The following is an 18,553-nucleotide window of genomic DNA, read 5'->3' as shown; positions in this document are numbered from 1 at the left end:
AGGAGCAGTGGTACAAAAGGGAAACAAGAATGTGATTCAATTATATTTAATTGAAATAAGTTTTTAAACGTTAACAAATTCAGATAAATTGAAGTCATGTAACTTTTTCTCATCATAATGCAATAAAAGTTTAAAAAAGAAAAGGAGGCAAAAATGACTTTATTTATACCTTGCCAAATCCTATCAGTTCAAATCTCGGTGCCGTTGAAGATTCTCATGTAGCACTCTGTTACACAGGAGTGCATCCTATTTGTGTTTTTGATAGACATTTAAGTTGCATGTCATTTCTTTTATAAACCTCTGCTGAGCACTACTATATACACCTTCTACTTGAGTAATAAACGGAACTTTGGTGTCTTGTTTTTCGGCTTCCAGAATGGGGCTGCTGTTTGACGATTCCCTACAAGAGTGTCTCTCCCCTCCTTTACCATATTGAGTTCTGTTCATCTTTGTCTTTGCTGTTCTGTGCACCAAAGGAATCCTGCTTGTTGCTTTTGTTTGAAGTTGCATTGAGTAGTCATCTTCTAGTTTTTCACCAAATTTACCCCTGCTGCTGCTCTCTTGAAAGGAGACAGAAGGAAGCAGAGATCACCAAGAAATTCCGCGATGCCTTGGCCAATGAAAAAGCTCGGATTCTGGCAGAGAAGTGGAAAGTGGAGATGGAGGACCGCAAGGCTGCTAAAATCCTGGAGGAACGTATACATGAGGAATTCAAGGTGGGTGTGCATGAGGGGCACTTGCACTTGCCTCCAAGCTCAGTGTAGCCACTCTCTCGTTTGAGTCTGTTCTTGGCCATTGATTTGTCTTGGACGTGTTATGAGACAGAAATCTGGCGTGCCTGTGCGGGAAGGAACTTGACACACGTTAGGCCCATCTTCTTTTTGTTGCATAGATGAAGGAAGTGAGGGCCACATAAGGAAAGGAAATTGCCAAGGCCACATATAATGGTGGTTGAGTACAGAGTCAAGAACAGAATATTGGGCTTCGCTGTGCCAAACTGAGAATGCTGTGAAATGAGGCCCCAGGAACGAATTTCTAGTCAGATCACCTGGAACTCACTTCCAGCTCAACTACTGACTGTTTGTGACCCCGAGCTGCTTGCTAAACTTCTCTAAGGAATCACCTTGTTTTTGTTAAAGTAGTAAAAAGAATAGACTATTTCAGGGGTTTTCTTTCTTTTTTCTTCCCCTCTCTCTCTCTCTCTCTCTCTCTCTCTCTCTCTCTCTCTCTCTCTTATTCTCTCTCTCCTCTTGCTTTTCTTATTTTGGCCAGGGTCTCACTATGTAGTTCTGGCCAGAGAGTCATTTACCTCTTCCCCTCATGTCCTGTGACTAAAGATCTGTGCCAGCATGTCCAGGAATACTTTTATTTTTAAGGAAATTTGGGGAGAGGACCTAAGTATTTTTCTGGCCTAGGAATGGCTGATAATTTGGTGGTGTTAGCTAAATCTAGAAGATCTTGGAATTGGTAAATAAGTTTCACTGCTTTCTGCTAATGTGATGGTCAGTTTTAGCTGTCATCTTGACATAATCTAGAAAACACCCCCCCTCCCCAAAAGGAGTCTTCACGAGGAGTTGCCTAAATTAGCTGACCCATGGGCCAGTCTGTGCAGCATTATCTTGATCACATTAATTGATGGATGAAGTTTCTTGGACCCTGGACTATATAAACGAGGGGGTTAGCTGAGTGCAAGCACACACACATTCATTTTCTCTCTGTGCTTGACTCGATATGGGTTTCAAGTTCCTGCTGCCTTGACTTCACAACAATGATGGACTGCAACCTACAGTTATGAACTAAAATAACTCCTTTCCCCTGAGTTGCTTTTGTCAGAGTATTTTATCACAGCAACAGAACAGAAACTACAACAGGTAGGGAGCTTAAGTCACCTGAAAACATCTTTCTGTTATTGTAGTAATATGGGTGGAATACATTTATTTAACAGAAAACAAAGAATACAGATAAGTAGAAAAAAATCATATTCAGTTCCCACATTGTACTGTTTTGTAAACTGTTTTGTTGAAATTAAAACATAGCTGGACATTAGTCAAGGAAAGAAAACAGAGTTTGGGGCTGAGAATACAGTATGTACAGGGCCTTGGGCTTCGTAATCAACATCTGCCAAAAGCAAAACTTAACACAAAAAACATGTTTGTTTTTGGTAACTACTGAAAGTAGGAGAGGGAGCTAAACTTCCTCACAGTGTCTGCAGAGGTGATTTATGGGAGTGAGCACTGCAGGACAGGGCAGGGGGGAACCTGCCCTCAGCACTTAGAGAAGGGAAGAAGGTAGAAGGAGAAGCCAGTCAGTGTCAGCATCTAACTTGATGCTGCATTCCTTTGGCCAAGCAGTGAAGTGGAGGATCTGTCCTCCCTTAGTAGGTGGGGGAGGACCCTCCCCTGGTGGTTACAGTGCAAAGAACAGCTCTCAGGGCCTCTAGACACATGCTTCTGGGATAGAAGAGATAGCATCACAAAGGTAAGTTCCTTAGGGAGTGCTCTGAGAACATACAGCCTGGTCAAGTGCAGGCTAGATCACATTGCCCTTTGGTCTGGATTCATGCCTGGGAGGGGGTCTTCCAAGCTGGAAGCTAAGCTGGAGCTTGGTCTAGTCTTTCCATGTACAGCTTTGGAAGGAGTTCAGCTTTGAATTCCACTTGTCAGTGTCTTCGTAGCGTCTGGGCCTTTTAAAGCCTGTTCTTTCGCAGCGATTACTTCAAGCAGATGTGGAGATAGTTTCTTCAGCTATCCTTGCTCTTCTTAGTTTTGGTTATTGTGTTTTCACATGTATGGAAGCTCAAAGCGTTCCTGAGTCGAGTTCACCAATCTTCTTTATCTGGGCTTTAAGCCTAGAAGGCTTAACTGTATTTGTTTTTATATGTTTCACGCCTTTGTTTCTCTGTGTGGAATGCTCCTTCATTTTGAGAGAGGTGTGTAGTATTGTGCTCTGACGTTTATTTTCCAGCTCTGTGTTACAGCATGTGGCTGGGTCTCTTCCTTTCCATTTGTCTGCTGTCTTGACCGGACTTGCCCCTAGATCTCTTAATTTTTTTCTTTGTGATTTATTATTCCCACCTAGACTAATTGCTTAATTATCATAGCTTTGAAATATATTTTAAACATATATTTAGGTAAGAAAACCATTATTTTTCATTTGCAAAATGTCTTTGGCTAATAACCTCATCTAGTTTTTTCTACCAACTGAACTTTTGAATACCTTTCTTACCATTCTTCCCCTCAAATAATGATCCATGGTGATTTTTACTGGGGTTGCATTAAGTGGTAGATGTGTTTATGGAAAGTGGACATTTTTAAAAATACTGAATCTTGGAGTCTTCTTCTGGAATGTGCTGTGTCTTTTGTGATCCAAAGTTGCTTTCTTCTGTATTAACTTTAACTACAAATTTGTAAAAATGAATGGTTTCATAGACCCAAACAGTCTCAGTAACTTCAGTAACCTGTGATCTTTTCTGGACCCTGGTAAAATTTTTGAGTATCCTATACTTTCTTTTTCACTGAACCATAGGCTGAATACACTTTTGCTGTTTTGAATGAGGTTACCTCATTGTATATGTATAAACATAAACACACATACATACATAGATACATACATACATACATATTTTCTAATGCAGCATCTCTGTATGTAGTCTTAGCTGGCCTTAAATACATGCCAAACTTCTCATACCTGCCTCTTGAGTATTGGAATTACAAATGTATGCTACCACATGGGCCCAAATAGTGTACTTAAATCTATTTCAGTTACTGTTAAGTTTGCTGTGAGTTATATTTTTGAGAATATTTTTTTAAAGTTTTTAAATGAAGTAATATTTTATAACAATAAACAATTTAAAAATGCAGAAAGATTGGAGAAAAAATAAATATTTATACATTTTTCACTTAAATTTATTAATAACATTTGCCAAAACTTACTGTTTCTTTCATACATATACATACATATGGATATATACATGCATATATGCATGTCTTTACACATGCATCTGTACATGTCTGTATACATATGTATACACATATTCATATAGACACATACTTGTGCACATGCATATATACAGAGAAATATATTTATATGTACACTTGTTTGTCTTTTTGTCATTGATTTGTTAAACATTTTTTACAAAAGATTTATTTATTTATTATATATAAGTACACTGTACCTGTGAGCCATCATGTGGTTGCTGGGATTTGAACTCAGGACCTTTGGAAGAGCAGTCAGTGTTCTTAACTACTGAGCCATCTCTCCAGCCCCCTAAACAACTTTTAAAAAGGTCATGTAGATAACACTCTAGCCCAAGTATCAGCTAAGAACTTTCTTAATATTGCTAGGTAATAGTTTTAGACTATAGGAGCCATATCATCTATGTCACGCTACTCAGTTTACACTGTAGTTCAAGTCACTGTCAACAATATTCATGTGGCTATATTCCAAGAAGACGTAATTTTTAAAGACAGTGAAGGTTTGAGTTTTCCTGGTGGCTTGATAAGGCTCTAAGTTCTTTTGCATGCACCTCCTTTGCGTAAGGACACTGCCCTTCAATTGTTACTATACCTACTTCAGTTAAGAGTAAATCTTTAAGGCATGTCCTATCTATCAGGTCCAAAAGAAACTCAAGACAAATAGCTAATTGTGCTGCCTTTTAGCATACCAAAGTGTGTGCTGGCCTCCAGGGTCCCTCAGTATCTGTGGCTCTTCTCAGCATTTCTCACCCTGCCCTACCTTAAGTTTCTTCAGCTCATGGGCTTTTCTTCCCCTGGCTTCTCACTCCTATATAACCTGCTCTTTCAGCCTTGTGCTCTCTTGCCCCTCTTTCCTGGTCCCCCACCCTGCCCACGGCCCAGTCCATTCTGCTGGCCATGTTCATTGAATACCTTTTCTCTGCCTCTAGCTGTACTGTACCTCATATCTATAATAAAAATTTTCTCCTAGCCGGGCAGTGGTGGCGCACGCCTTTAATCCCAGCACTTGGGAGGCAGAGGCAGGCGGATTTCTGAGTTCGAGGCCAGCCTGGTCTACAGAGTGAGTTCCAGGACAGCCGGGGCTATACACAGAGAAACCCTGTCTCGAAAAACAAACAAACAAAAAAACCAAAAAAAACCTTCTCCTCAACGATACCTTGGAGCTGTCATACATCTGGTGCCTGCAACCCCCACTTTACACCTATGCAATCCAAGTGTGCACAGAGGTTTATACTACTGAGGTTTATATATGATTTAACTTTAAGTTGACTGGGGAAGAAATGTATTTCCTTTCTGTATCTCCAGCAGTGATCATTATAGACTGTATTTTGGCCTCTTTTCTCCATACATGGGGCTTGGAGTGAGGTAAGGAAGAGCTAGGCCTTGAGTTCACTGCACACACAGGGTGATCACAGAGGGGTCGTGTTCTTGGTAGAGATTCTCTGGTTGATGGTCTCCTTGAAAGCCTCGTTGATGAAAGGGTGAATGCTGTGAGGCACTCTGCCAGGGCTCACAGTGGTGTCAGGGAGGCCATTTGACCAGGCCTGCAGGCCCTCTCCCCCATACACAAGGACTCAAACATAGGTGTCTGGTGTCTTTTTCAAAGAAGATTCTAGTTTTGATGTATATATCATTGGTTTAAAATTGAAGATGTTAAATATGTATGTTTAAACTTTAATACAAGTAGGCACCCTGGTTTAGCATGGCTTCACTTTGAGAAGCTCCAGAAATGCGAGACATAGGAGATGGGCTCTAGGTAGCTTGGTCTACTCTCCAACCTATTCTTTTGAGCTTATTTTGGGCCCACCCATCATGGGCATATCTCTTCCAACAACAGACAACTTCTGGCCCTCTCTGTTCTCTACCCTTGCTCAAACCAGACTCGTGAAAGTACTGCTGTGTCTTATTCGAGTCCTCTAGGTATTGCAAGTTTTTTGAGAAAAAGGAGTTTACTCCTCCTTCATCACTTTCCCAAATCCAACTTGTACTTGAGTCCCCAGGAAAGAAAAACAAAATTAAAGTGGTTATTGCATTCCTATATTCAAGAATCTCTGAATGTTGGAATCTTAACATCAACAGGTATGATAAAAAATAATCCAAGTCAATCTAACCTGATACATAAATCCCTTGTTTGGCCTCTCTACTGCTGCAGAATAATCTACCAGAAAACAAGCGGCTTAACACAACCACCACTTTATTCACTTGGGATTCTGTAGGTTAATAATTCAGGCACGGCTTAGCTCGACAGCAATTCTGTACCGCACAGTATCAGCTGAGGTTGGTCCCTTGGCTGGGCTTATTCCCTGGGATGGCCTGTCAGAACCAGGAATTTGGTATGTGCTGGCTGCTTTACTACCCTCCACATAGTCACATGGGCTTGCTTTTAACAGGGTAACCTAGGGTATAGGACTATTTTGAGCAACTCCCCAGAATGAGCACTACAAGAGGTGTAAGTAGAAGCTTGGTCCTTTTGCAGGCTGTGCTGAAAAGGGATAATAGGCAGAATACACCCAAGTACCTTGTACATACAGGAAAGATGTCCAAAGATGTTTACTCTTTATTTTATCTTAACTGAAGTTGAAAATACCCTGATTCAACAAGAAAAACCTAGAAAATACTAAAACACAATCTGCTCAAAAGGATAGGTTGGAGAGTCTTGGAACGCTACTTTTAAAAATATGTGCAAAAGGGAAGCCTTGGTATATAAGGGCATGGCTGGGTTAGTTTTAGGATACTAGTGACAGTATAATTCCAGTTAGAGCTTCAGGAAAAGAGGTCAGTTGCAATAGTTAGGATGTGAAGTTGAGATAGGCTGTGACTCTTGGGCAGAAAAGAATGGTGGTGGCATCATTAACAGGATATGGTGGAGTTAGAATGAAAAGAAGCAATGAGCAAGGGCAAGGACTTTGTCACAGGCAGTAGCAACTTCCTACAGTGGAAGTTGGCTACAGGTGCAGACTTGGAAGGAATGAACATGGAGGGGGATGTGTCAGCCATGGAGAGGCTTTGGTTCTGAAGAAGAGAGTGGATTGAAATGAGAGAATCTGAGAAGCTAGTGGTTGAGGGAGGGGGTGCTTGCTTGGGATGGTGTGCTTTGGGGGTGTAGGCAGCTTCTTGTAATTGTCTAGGTTGTTGAAAAGACAACGCTGAAAATTTACTTTAGAAAATGGGGAAATGTGAACCTCAGAATCTTTGTGTGCAGTTGCAATGGAAGGCCAGCATAGAACATAGTACAAATCGGTTATCTGTTTTAAAAAGGCTTTCCGGCTTCTCAAAAAGACTTCAGCTGTATCTCAGTGGTAGAATACTCACCAAACATGCCCATAGCCCTGCTTTCAAATCCTAGTACCTGGCAATAAACAAAGACCTCATGGAGTAAAAAGCCATTCTCTTAGGGGCTGAAGAGATGGTTGGGAGTTTAAGAGCACTGACTGTTCTTCCAGAGACCCCAGTACCCACACAGAGGCTACAACAGTTCATAACTCCAGTTCTTGGGGATCCTATGACCTCTGTGGATGGTGCCATGCATGTGGGACACAGGTTTACATACAGGCAAAATAGTTATACAAATAAAGGGGGAAACACCCATAAAAAAAATACAAAACCCAAACCAATCCTTATCTCATGTACTGATGCCTTGAGAAGGCAATGTACATGCATGTAAAAGTGGTTCTTTAGAAAAAGGGGGATACTGAGGCTGGATGCTATTTGTAGCTTGCTATTCTCTTCTTACTTGTAAGGCCACGTCTGTATGCTTCTCCTACTCAAAATCACAGAAGGCTCACGGAGAATTATGCTCTCTTTCTCTGGCCCCTTCCCTTTCCTTCTTAACTTCCAAGTTCCTTGCCAATTCCATTTTCCTGATTTGAGGCCACTCTGTTTTCCTTCCCTTGGCCCTTTACTTTTAGGTTAGAGTTCATTTTAGTGGCTGGATGACATCCTTGCCAAACACCAGGGTCTTGATCCCAATAAGATAGTAAATGGTGGTCTAACTTTCCATATCTTATTTCTTTTTTCTCTTGAAAATTGTGGCTTCAGGGCTAGAGATTTGGTTCAGTGATTAAGAACACTGGCTATAGGTGGGTTGTGGTGGCCCATACTTTTAATCCTCGCACTCTGCACAAAGCAGGCTGATCTTGTTGAGCTTGAGGCCAGCCTGGTCTATAGAACGAGTTCTAGAATAGCCAGGGACATACAGTGTATTAGTCAGGGTTTCTATTCCTGCACAAACATCATGACCAAGAAGCAAGTTGGGGAGTAAAGGGTTTATTCAGCTTACTTCCACATTGCTGCTTGATCACCAGAGGAAGTCAGGACTGGAACTCAAGCAAGTCAGGAAGCAGGAGCTAACGTAGAGGCCATGAAGAGAGGTTCCTTACTGGCTTGCTTCTCCTGGCTTGCTCAGCCTGCTCTCTTATAGAACCCAACACTTCCAGCCTAGGGATGGCACCACCCACAAGGGGCCCTACCCCCTTGATCACTAATTGAGAAAATGCCTCACAGCTGGATCTCATGGAGGCACTTCCCCAAATGAAGCTCCCTTCTCTGTGATAACTCCAGCCTGTGTCAAGTTGACACACAAAACCAGCCAGTACATACAGAGAACCGCTATTTCATCCCTGCCTCCCTCCCCTGCCCCAAATAACACTGTCTGCTCTTCCAGAGGATTGGAGTTTGATTTCTAGCACACATGCAGTAGCTAACAACCATCTGTAACTATAGTTCCAGGAGATCCAACACCCTCTTCTGACTTCCTCAGGCACTGATCCCAAGTGAGGCAAAGATACACAAAATACTCACATACATAAAATACAAATAAATAAAACTTTAAGAACTTGATAGGCTGTCAGGAATAAGGACAACATGGCTTGCCTCACCCTCTCCCTCTCATGGATCATCATAATCTCTGTTGTCTTTACTATTATTCATTAATCTATTAGCATTTAGGAAGCACCCACTGTCTGCCCGGCTCTGCCCTGTGACTTGGAAATGGAGGAATGAACAACACAATTCCAGCCTTGTTGTTGTGGAATGTAGCATCTCACAGGGCACAGTGGCACTGTAGGAATAAGAATGCAGTCAACATGTTGATGCCTTCCCGAAAAAAGCATTCGTCTCTTGACATCTTCTGTTGGCATTAGGGAGACCCAAGTCTCAGCAGTGTGTGCTACTGATGAATGATCAGGAAAGGGGGGTTGAAAAATCTCAAAGGGCCTTGAGCAGCCAGCACAGGGCTGTGTCCTTCCTGGGTGGAATGTATTTGTGTAGCTGCTTCTTGGCTGGGTTGGCCTTTGGCTGCTTCAGTGATCTCAGACTGACCCAACAGTTCAGGTGCTTGCCACAACAATGAGAATGCTTAGGTAATTTTTTGCTGTGAGAGTTGAGCCATTTTAGTGAGTCCTTGAGGAGAAAAAAAATGCAATTTTGTGGATTTGTAGCTACAGACTGTTTTCTTTTGTTGTCCACATCTTTGTGAGGAGATTTGCCTTTGTCACAGTAAATGACCAGACGTTTCCCTTTAAGAAGGGAGGTTGTTGCAGGCCATTGGCTCCCTGGGCAGTGTCCCACTCTCAAGAGGAGGAACAGCTGAACAATGACACTGTGGTTAAACATTCTGCCTCCTGTCACCCACAGCTGGGTGCTGGAGAAACTTCACCTTGTAATTTGAAGTGGAGAAATCAGCTTATTTATCACACACCAGTCCAGACCATTTGACCCAACTCAATTGTCAACGCTACCTCGACACCTCCTCCCCACTCCTGCTCGCCACACATTTTCATCTGTGTTGAAGTCTGAAATTTCCAGTACTTTATCACATAACTGTATTTGAAGGTAAGATCCTTACAAGCAATCTTTAGTGTTGGTTGGTCCTGAATACAATATGACTAGTGTCCTTCTAAGGAGAATAAATTGGACACAGTGTGATGCAGCAGGGAGGTGGTCACATTCAGGCCAAGGAGAAGCTTCAGAATGAATCAACCCTGCTGACCTGTGTGAGGAGGTGCCACCTCTAGAACTGTGAGGAAGCACTCTCTTGTTTAAGACATACAGCCAGTGTGCTTTGTAATGGTGAATTAATATAGTTTATATATGAGACTCTTGGCTCTGACAGGAGTCAACTAACCTCCTGGAAGACCCCTGTGGGTAGGTGATAGATTTGAAGTGTCTGCGGTAGTACGCTTTGGCTATTGTCTTGTGTTCTGAGTGACTCAGTGGTTATGGTCAGAGATTAGGGAGCCCTAGAGGAAGAAAACAAAATATATTAGGTAAAATATGAAGGGCTGTGCCAGCATCAGTCAAAACATGCCTTAGAACTGGAGACACGGCTTTGGATTTTACACCAGTCAGGAACTGCTTTAAAATTCGCCATGTCGAAGCCATATATCTAACCTACCCTTTCTATGTCTATCTTTGAGGGATCTGAGCCGAAGAGCTGAGATGCCATCCTGTTCTCTACCTTAAGCCCACATTTCTCTCATCTTGGATGTCCTGATGGGCTGTCTGTGGTCCTCTCCTTTCTCTCAGTGGTATCTAGATAACTATCCCTCTGTTCTCTGAAGGCTGCTCTTGTCACAATCTCTAGTCTCTTCCAATGACTACACCCAGCCGTCCCTGGGAGCTTTCTTATCTTTGTGACATCTCAGTAGGCTTCATTTCAGCTCACTGCTCTCTGCCTTAAATGCTCCCTCTTCCTGGTTGTTCACAGTCATCCTTCCTTCTAGGTTACTATCTTAATCTTCACTTTCTTTATTAGTCTTAACCTTTCAGTCACACCACTAGGTTCCATCCATCAAAATGCCGCTTACTCCCACCCCTAGCCGCCCCCCTCCCCAGTTAATATGCATATTTGAGCTTTGCCCTTAAGCCCCATGCTCCCTTAATCTCAGCATTTTATTACTTACGGTAGGCCTCTTGGGTGTCAGAAGGCTTCTCAAACACATAGACATTGGAATTCTGACTTTTTCACTCTAGCCACAGAGAGTAACTTTGTACACAAATAGGCTGGCATTTATTGCGACACCTGGGCTTTTGCATATGTGGTTCTGATGTCTGAACATTTTTTCTGCTGTACGCACTTGGCTGTGTTTTGCTTGTGACTTGGGTGTCAGATTACATGCCATCTCCTGTGACAGATCTTCATACCATAGGTCACATAGTCTGTGGTAGCCTCCCAGACACTGCTATACACACTGGTCATTCTTTTGTGCAATTTCTTGGACTTTAACTTGTTTGTTTAGTGTTCTCACCATCAGGGGGCAAGCTCCGAGTGAGTGAGGACTCCAGCTCTCACACTTCACCACAGTAGGCCTGAGAGTGTCACACGTGCTCAGTAAGGACTTAGTAATGATTTAATAAAGCCACATAACTTCTTTAGCCTGTAGTCTCTAATTCTTAGAGAATGAGTCTTAATATTTTTAGAAACACAAATTGATCATTGAGTTGAAGAAAAGTCCTCAACCACTTCAGAGCAACAGCAACAACAAAATGTCGTTGTTATTTTTATTTTCATTTTAGTTTTTACTTTATACGGGTGTTTTGCCTGCATGTGTGTCTGTGTACCATGCACATATAGTGTCCATGGGAGCCAGAAGAGGGCATCAGATTCCTTGGAGCTGGAGTTCAAGACTGTTGTGAGCTGCAATTTGGGTGCTGGGAATTGAACTACAGTCTTCTGGAAGAACAGCTAGTTCTCTTAGCTGCTGAGCCATTTCTCTAGCTCCAAAATATCATTTTTAAAAATACAGAATTAAGAATTTACAGTTACGTTGCCTTTCTTTTTTTCTTCATTAAAATAGTACTGAAAGCTAGAAAAATGTATAAACCACATGGACAAGATGGGTGGGGTGAGATGAAAAAATATCCTGTCCAGAAGGAAATAGGAAGTAACAAAGGAAGAGCCTGAGCCATCAGGCAGAATAGAGAGAGATGAGTAGGAAAGAAATATATTAAGTAAAGGTCTGAACCCGGAGCAGTGGGAAGGTCGCTAGGGTTGCTTCCAGGGTGTACAGGGAAGGTGATTAGTAGTTTTTCAGGCTGTTGTCTTTACTATCAACTAGAGCCCCCTAAACCCAGCTTGCTAGCTCTGTCCCAGCAACTGATTGATTCTCTTGTAAACTTGTGAAAAAAATACTATATTGGCCAGCAGGATGTGTCTGCTTATCAGACTTCCTGCTGGGAACTGGGGCTCAGCCACTGGGCTCCAGGCTAGGGTAACTCTACAAAATGAATCCTGGAGTTCCTGGTCAACTTATCATTAATAAGCTATGCCAGAAACACAGTATACATGTTTATATCTTTCCACAATATATTTAATAACAATTCACACACAATTATAAATTTTGTTCACTTCAATTCACTAAGTACTACTATTTTCAGAATTATTAAGATCAGAGCCTTGAACTTGGCAGCTCTACCAAGTTAGCCTTGGCCACACATCCTAGTAGGTTAATTAAATGGACAAACAGTAGCGATAAGTAGAGGTGAAAGACCTGTGGTCTTGTTAATACTGTATCCAGATTGTTCAAGTCACCACCCTGCGTCCAGATGGACAGGTTTTAGAAAGACCAGGTTCAGCCCTCTTTATTTGTATGCTTTCTTGGCCTCTAACGGAAGCAAGTCTGAGGATAGCCGAGTCCTCTTAGCTTTGTAGAAAGCCTTAGAGTTTAAACATTGCTGGGCTGAATGTCACAGTGATGGGCAGTTGCCTAGCATGAGGCTTTCGAGTGAGGGTTGGTTCTGAACCTGTAGGTCTTGAGCCCTTTAGAAGTCAAATGACCCTTTCACAGGGGTCACCTAAGACTATAGGAAAACATAGGTATTTACATTACAATTAACAACAGAAGCAAAATTATAGTTATGAAGTAGCAATGAAACTAATTTTATGGTTCGAAGGTCACTATGACATAAGGAATTGTATTAAAGGGTTGGAGCATTTGGAAGGTTGAGAATTGCTGATCTAGAGTCTAAGTTCAATCCCCAGTACTGCAAAACAGCAAATAAAATTTGTGCCAATATACTGATCCATTTGATTCATGCCCAGTGTGACTGTCACATTTCAGTTTTGTAGCAATCAAGAGTTGAACAGTCGCTGCTGGCCACTTTATACCAGGCAGCTCAGCTTGACTCACTGTAATTCCTGTTCTAATCTCACAGATGGCTCCCCATTCTAATGCCATTCTGTTTCAATAATGTTTCAGAGGAAAGAGGAAGAAGAGAGGAGGCGAGGGGAAGAACAAATTCGACTCCAAGAGGAGCAGAGGGCGAAGGAACTCTATTGGACCCTGAAGCAGGCCCAGCTGCACTGCCAAGCCAGTGAGAACGAGGAGCGTGAATGGGAAGAACAGTGTGAGTTGAGCTGTGTCCTCATCCTGGAGGCCTGTCCTACTTTCCCCACCAGCTCCTCCCACTGTGCATGTGATTTGCCATCATTTTGGCCTCCTTCCTTACCACACAAGGCTAGACCAATGTGCATGACCCTGCTGGGATAAGAACTTCACACTCAGGAGCTTATGTGCCTGCCCTGGAGATGTCTTCATTAAAGAATGAAACATTACACTTACTGAGTTGCCAATAATTTCCTGACTCTATGCTGTTGTCTGAATTAGTGTTCTGTTGCCAAGAAGAGACACCATGACCAAGGCAACTCTTATAGAGAAAGCACTAGAGTTTCAGAGGGTTAGTTCATGACTGTCATGACTGGAAGCAGACAGGCATGGTAATAGAGCAGTAGCTGAGAGCTTTTTGTGACCTATAGGAAACAGGCAGAAGGTGGGAGGACACAAAGACAGTCAGACAGAGTCAGAGAGAAAGAGAGATAGACAGAGATGGAGAGACAAAGACAGAGAGAGGGAGGGAGGGAGGGAGGGACAGAGAAAGAGAGAGAGAGAGACAGAGACACAGACAGACAGACAGACAGACAGAGACAGAAAGAGACAGACAGACACATTGGGCCTAAAGCAGATTTCTTTCTTTTTTCATTTTTAAAATTGGATATTTTATTTGTTTACATTTCAAATGTTATCCCCTTTCCCTATTTCCCTCCTTCAAGCCTCCTATCCCATCCCCCCTTACCCTGCTTCTATGAGGGTGCTCCCCCACCCACCCATCCACTCTCTCCTCACTGCCCTAGCATTCCTCTACACTGTGACATCAAGCCTTCCCAGGACCAAGGGCCTCCTGCCCACTGATGCCAGATAAGGCTCCTTCAGCTCCTTCAGTCCTTCCCCTAACTTCTCCATTGGAGTCCCTGTGCTTAGTCCGATAGTTGGCTGCAGTCATCCACATCTGTATTGGTCAGGATCTGGCAGAGCCTCTCAGGAGACCTCTGTATCAAGTGGAGTGGATTTCTTAAATTCCAAAGCACAACCTCAGTGACACATTTCCTCTAACAAGACCACACCTCCTAGTCCTTCCCAAACAGTTACACTAACTGGGAACCAAATGTTCAAACATATGAGCCTATGGGGGCCATTCTCATTTAAACCATCACACTATATTCTGGTGATTTCAGATATGGACACTTAGAGCCTTATCTTGGAGGTACTTCCAACTAGAGCAGTTGGATATAGGGACTAAGGGCTTTGAAGGAGAATATGTTAGGCACAAGGTTGGAAGCCCTGGTGGGCTCTAAAGGAGTAGTATGAAGTGAACCTGGTGGTGGCTTAGGAATAATGGTAGCAAAGAATAGGTGGCAAAAACTCAGGATGTTTTTTTGTGTGTGTATGTGTGTGTGTTTGTGTGTGTGTGTGTTTCTCTGCGTGTATGCTTACATGCATATGGGTAGCAATGGAGGTCAAAAGAGGATGTTAGATACCCTGAAGCTGGAATTGTAGGTAGCTGTGAATGTTCTGACATGGGAACTGATCTCTGTTCTTTTTCAAGAGCAGCAATCAATCTTAACCTCTGAGTCACCTCTCCAGTCCCAAAGAGTGCACTTTAGATGGAGGCCAGCATGCACAAAGGCACAGTGGCAATGGTGGGATATTGTAGGCTAAAAATGTTGTATATGGAAACCCTGAGGATTGTCGGATTCAAGAAGTCAAGTGGCAAAACAGGGTGGAGCCAGGTTGGAAGGGTGACACTAATAGGCACCCAGAAGTTGCTGAGACCAGGTATGTTGCCATATTAGCAGAGATATGACTCTTAAGACATCTATACTTACAGAGAGCATAGGTACCAAGGAGTCACACAAAATACAGGGTCACATAGGAAGCATCAGGATCAGTATGGTGTAGGAATGAGGGGAAGACCCAGGCAGGGACATTTTTTGAGATTGCAGGAAAAGCAAGACAGACAGGCTTAGGATTGGCTGATGTGAATGGTTTTTGGGGCTGTTGAGTGTAGGTACCAGCTCCAATTGTCTGTGTCTGGCCTCTAGGATAACTAGGGCAGATGGATGCTGGCCTAGGTATAAATGCTCCTCACTAGAGGCAGTGGCTCTTGTTTGGATTGTTTTCTTATGAAAGGCAGGCCTTTTAGTAACTCTAGTAGTTGGCTGAGCCTGGGAGGGAGGGACAGCCCTCTAGGATCAACAAGGGCTCAAATGTCAAAGTATCAGTGATCAACATTGTAAACATTCTTTGCTGTGTTTTATAAAAAGAAAAGGAAGCCAAGAATATGTTTGCTATGGGGCTGGTAAGATGTCTCAGTGGGGAAGAGCACGGACTGCTCTTCCAAAGGTTGTGAGTTCAAATCCCAGCAACCACTGGTGGCTTGCAACCACCCATAATCAAATCTGCCACCCTTTTCTGGTGTGTCTAAAGACAGCTACAGTGTACTTACTTTTAATAATAAATAAAATCTTAAAAAAAAAAAAGAATATGTTTGCTAGAGGCTCAGTATAATGTGGGGTGGGTTTAGGGTGGCAAGTGGGGGTGATAAAGAGGTGAAGGTAGGTGGAAGTGGGTGGGAGTGTTGGGGATGGGGTGAGGTGTGGGGAGTATGGTGCCTCTGTGGGCCCATGCTGAGGCATCCTTTCCCCCTGAGGTACCAGCCATACTATGGATATAGTATGGAATAGAGTTTATTTAAGGTATGGGGAGGGTGGTTGAAGGGGTAGTAGAGACAGAGAAAAATGGGGGGAGGGGGAGAGAGAGACAGAGACAGAAGGGACAGAGAGGGAAGAAAGAGAGCAAGAGCTATGTCTGACTTCTTTATTTTTTTTTATTATTATTTTTTTTTTGGTTTTTCAAGACAAGGTTTCTCTGTGTAGCCCTGGCTATCCTGGAACTCACTCTGGAGACCAGGCTGGCCTTGAACTCAGAAATCTGCCTGCCTCTGCCTCCCAAGTGCTGGGACTAAAGGCGTGTGCCACCACCATCCGGCTTTATGCCTGACTTTTTTAACTTAGCAGGTGTGAAGGTCCATTCATGTGGTAGCATCCATAATTACCTCACCTACTTTATGTCTGACAACTTTTTTTAAAATTAGATATTTTCTTTATTTACATTTCAAATGATATCTCCTTTCCCACTTTCCCCTCTGGAAAAACAAACAAACAAACAAACAACCCCCCAAAAACAGCAAACCCTGTTCCCTCCCCACTACCCCTGCTCACCAACCCACCCTCTCCCGCCTCCTGGCCCTGGCATTCCCCTGCACTTGGGCATAGAACCTTCACAGGACCAAGGGCCTCTCCTATTGATGACTGTTTAAGCCATTCCCTATTACATATGCAGCTGGAGCCATGAGTCCCACCATGTGTGCTCTTTGGTTGATGGTTTAGTCCCTGGGAGCTTTGAGGGTACTAGTTAGTTCATATTGTTGTTCGTCCTAAGAGGCTGCAAACCCTTCAGCTCCTTGGGTCCTTTCTCTAGCTCCTTCATTGGGGACCCTGTACTCAGTTCAATGGATGGCTGTGAGCCTCTACTTCTGTGTTAGTCGGGTACTGTCAGAGTCTCTCAGGAGACAGCTAGATCAGGCTCCTGTCAGCCAGAACTTACTGGCATCCACAATAGTGTCTAGGTTTGGTGATTGAATATGGGAAGGATTCTCAGGTGGAGCAGTCACTGGTCCTTCAGTCCCTGCTCCACAGTTTGTCTCTGCAACTCCTTCCATAGGTATTTTGTTCCCCCTTTTAAGAAGGATCGAAGTATCTCCACACTTTGTTCTTCCTTCTTCTTGAGTTTCTTGTGGTTTGTGGATTGTAACTTAGCAGGTGTGAAGGTCCGTTATCACATGAAAGCATCTATCACTACCTCATCTTCTTTAATGTCTGTGTGATAATCTAGTCCATGCATATATCACATTTTTGCCACTTAAAGGATAATAAGCCTTGGGTTATTTCTATGTTGGGGCTGCCCTGACTCTTGTAACAAATGCACATGTTTTTTGAAGGTATATTTTCAATTCTTCCTATGGGGTTACAAACCTCTTCAGCTTCTTCAGTCCTTCCCCTAACTCTTTCATTGGAGTTCCCGTGCTCAGTCCAATGGTTGGCTGCCAGCATCCACATCTGTATTGGTCAGGCTCTGGCAAAGCCTCTTAGACAGCTATATCAGGCTCCTGTCATCAAGCAATTCTTGGCATCAGCAATAGTGTCTGGGTTTGGTGACTGCATATGGGATGAATCCCCAGTTAGTCTCTTTTCCTTCAGTCTCTGTTCCATTCTTTGTCCCTGCATTTCCTTTAGACAGGAGCAATTCTGGGTTAAAAGTTTTAAGATGGGTACGCGGCTCTATCCCTCAACCAGACCATATCCAGAGGTTAGGCATGGATCCTGGTTGAGGGAAGTCCTGTTTTTTCATTCTTTTTTGTTTTCTTTCCTCACTCGTGATTTTTGAAACATCTAAGAAACTAGTTGTTTACTCTCAGGACAGTGACTAACATCCATCTCTATTTTAAGAGATTTACAGTTTTAACTCTTATGTTTAGGCTTCTGCTATGTTTTAAGTTAATTTTTGTGCAAAATGACATTCTTGATTGATTTAGTTGTCAAAGTCATTTGTTGGAAGGGCATTTGTTGAAAGTCATTTCTTCAAAGCCCTTGACATTCCCGTAGAAATAGTTACCCAAACCGTGTCTGCCCCCGACTGCTCAGCTCTGTTCTGCTGGCTTATCTATCTCTTCTTATGTCAGCAGCAGTCTTACAATGATAGGAACCTGGCAGTCAGCTTTGAAACTGGGCATTATAAGACATCCATTGCTGTTCTTCTTTATTGGATTATTTTAATTACTCTAGGATGCTTTTATTTACATATAAATTTTAGGATCAGGTGGTCTACTTCTGAATTGAGAGCAGTTGGGATTTTGATAGGAACTGGATTGCCTTTGTATGTCAATTTGGGCAGTGTTGTCATATTCACAATACTATCCTTAGTGTCAGGTATGATGGAATACTGCCTAAATTCCCAGAGGAAGTTCAAAGCTAGCCTGGCCTACATAGCAAGTTCAAAGACAGGCTCAGCTTGCATAGTGAATCTCTGTATAAAAAATAAAAAGCTGGCCAGGTAGTGGTAGCTCACACCTTTAATCCCAACACTTGGGAGGCAGAGGCAGGAGGATTTCTGAGCATGAGGCCAGCCTGGTCTACAGAGTGAGTTCCAGGACAGCCAGAGCTACACAGAGAAACTCTGTCTCGA

General features: G+C 42.9%; 1 protein-coding gene across 3 annotated transcripts in view; it reads left to right on the top strand.

Annotated features, from left to right (window-relative positions):
- Window positions 1-18,553, top strand: part of Sh2d4b (SH2 domain containing 4B) — an 81,886-nt gene that overhangs the window by 24,487 nt on the left and 38,846 nt on the right. For all 3 annotated transcript variants that reach the window (XM_031362835.1, XM_031362834.1, XM_031362832.1), the window contains 2 exons: window positions 569-716; window positions 13,172-13,319. In XM_031362835.1, coding sequence (XP_031218695.1) covers window positions 569-716; window positions 13,172-13,319 — 296 coding nt within the window. The remainder of the gene's footprint in view (window positions 1-568; window positions 717-13,171; window positions 13,320-18,553) is intronic.

Source organism: Mastomys coucha, unplaced genomic scaffold, assembly GCF_008632895.1.
Source record: "Mastomys coucha isolate ucsf_1 unplaced genomic scaffold, UCSF_Mcou_1 pScaffold9, whole genome shotgun sequence".
Taxonomy (NCBI): domain Eukaryota; kingdom Metazoa; phylum Chordata; class Mammalia; order Rodentia; family Muridae; genus Mastomys; species Mastomys coucha.
The sequence above is the reverse complement of the archived record's forward strand: the minus strand, read 5'-3'. Positions and strand labels throughout refer to the sequence as shown.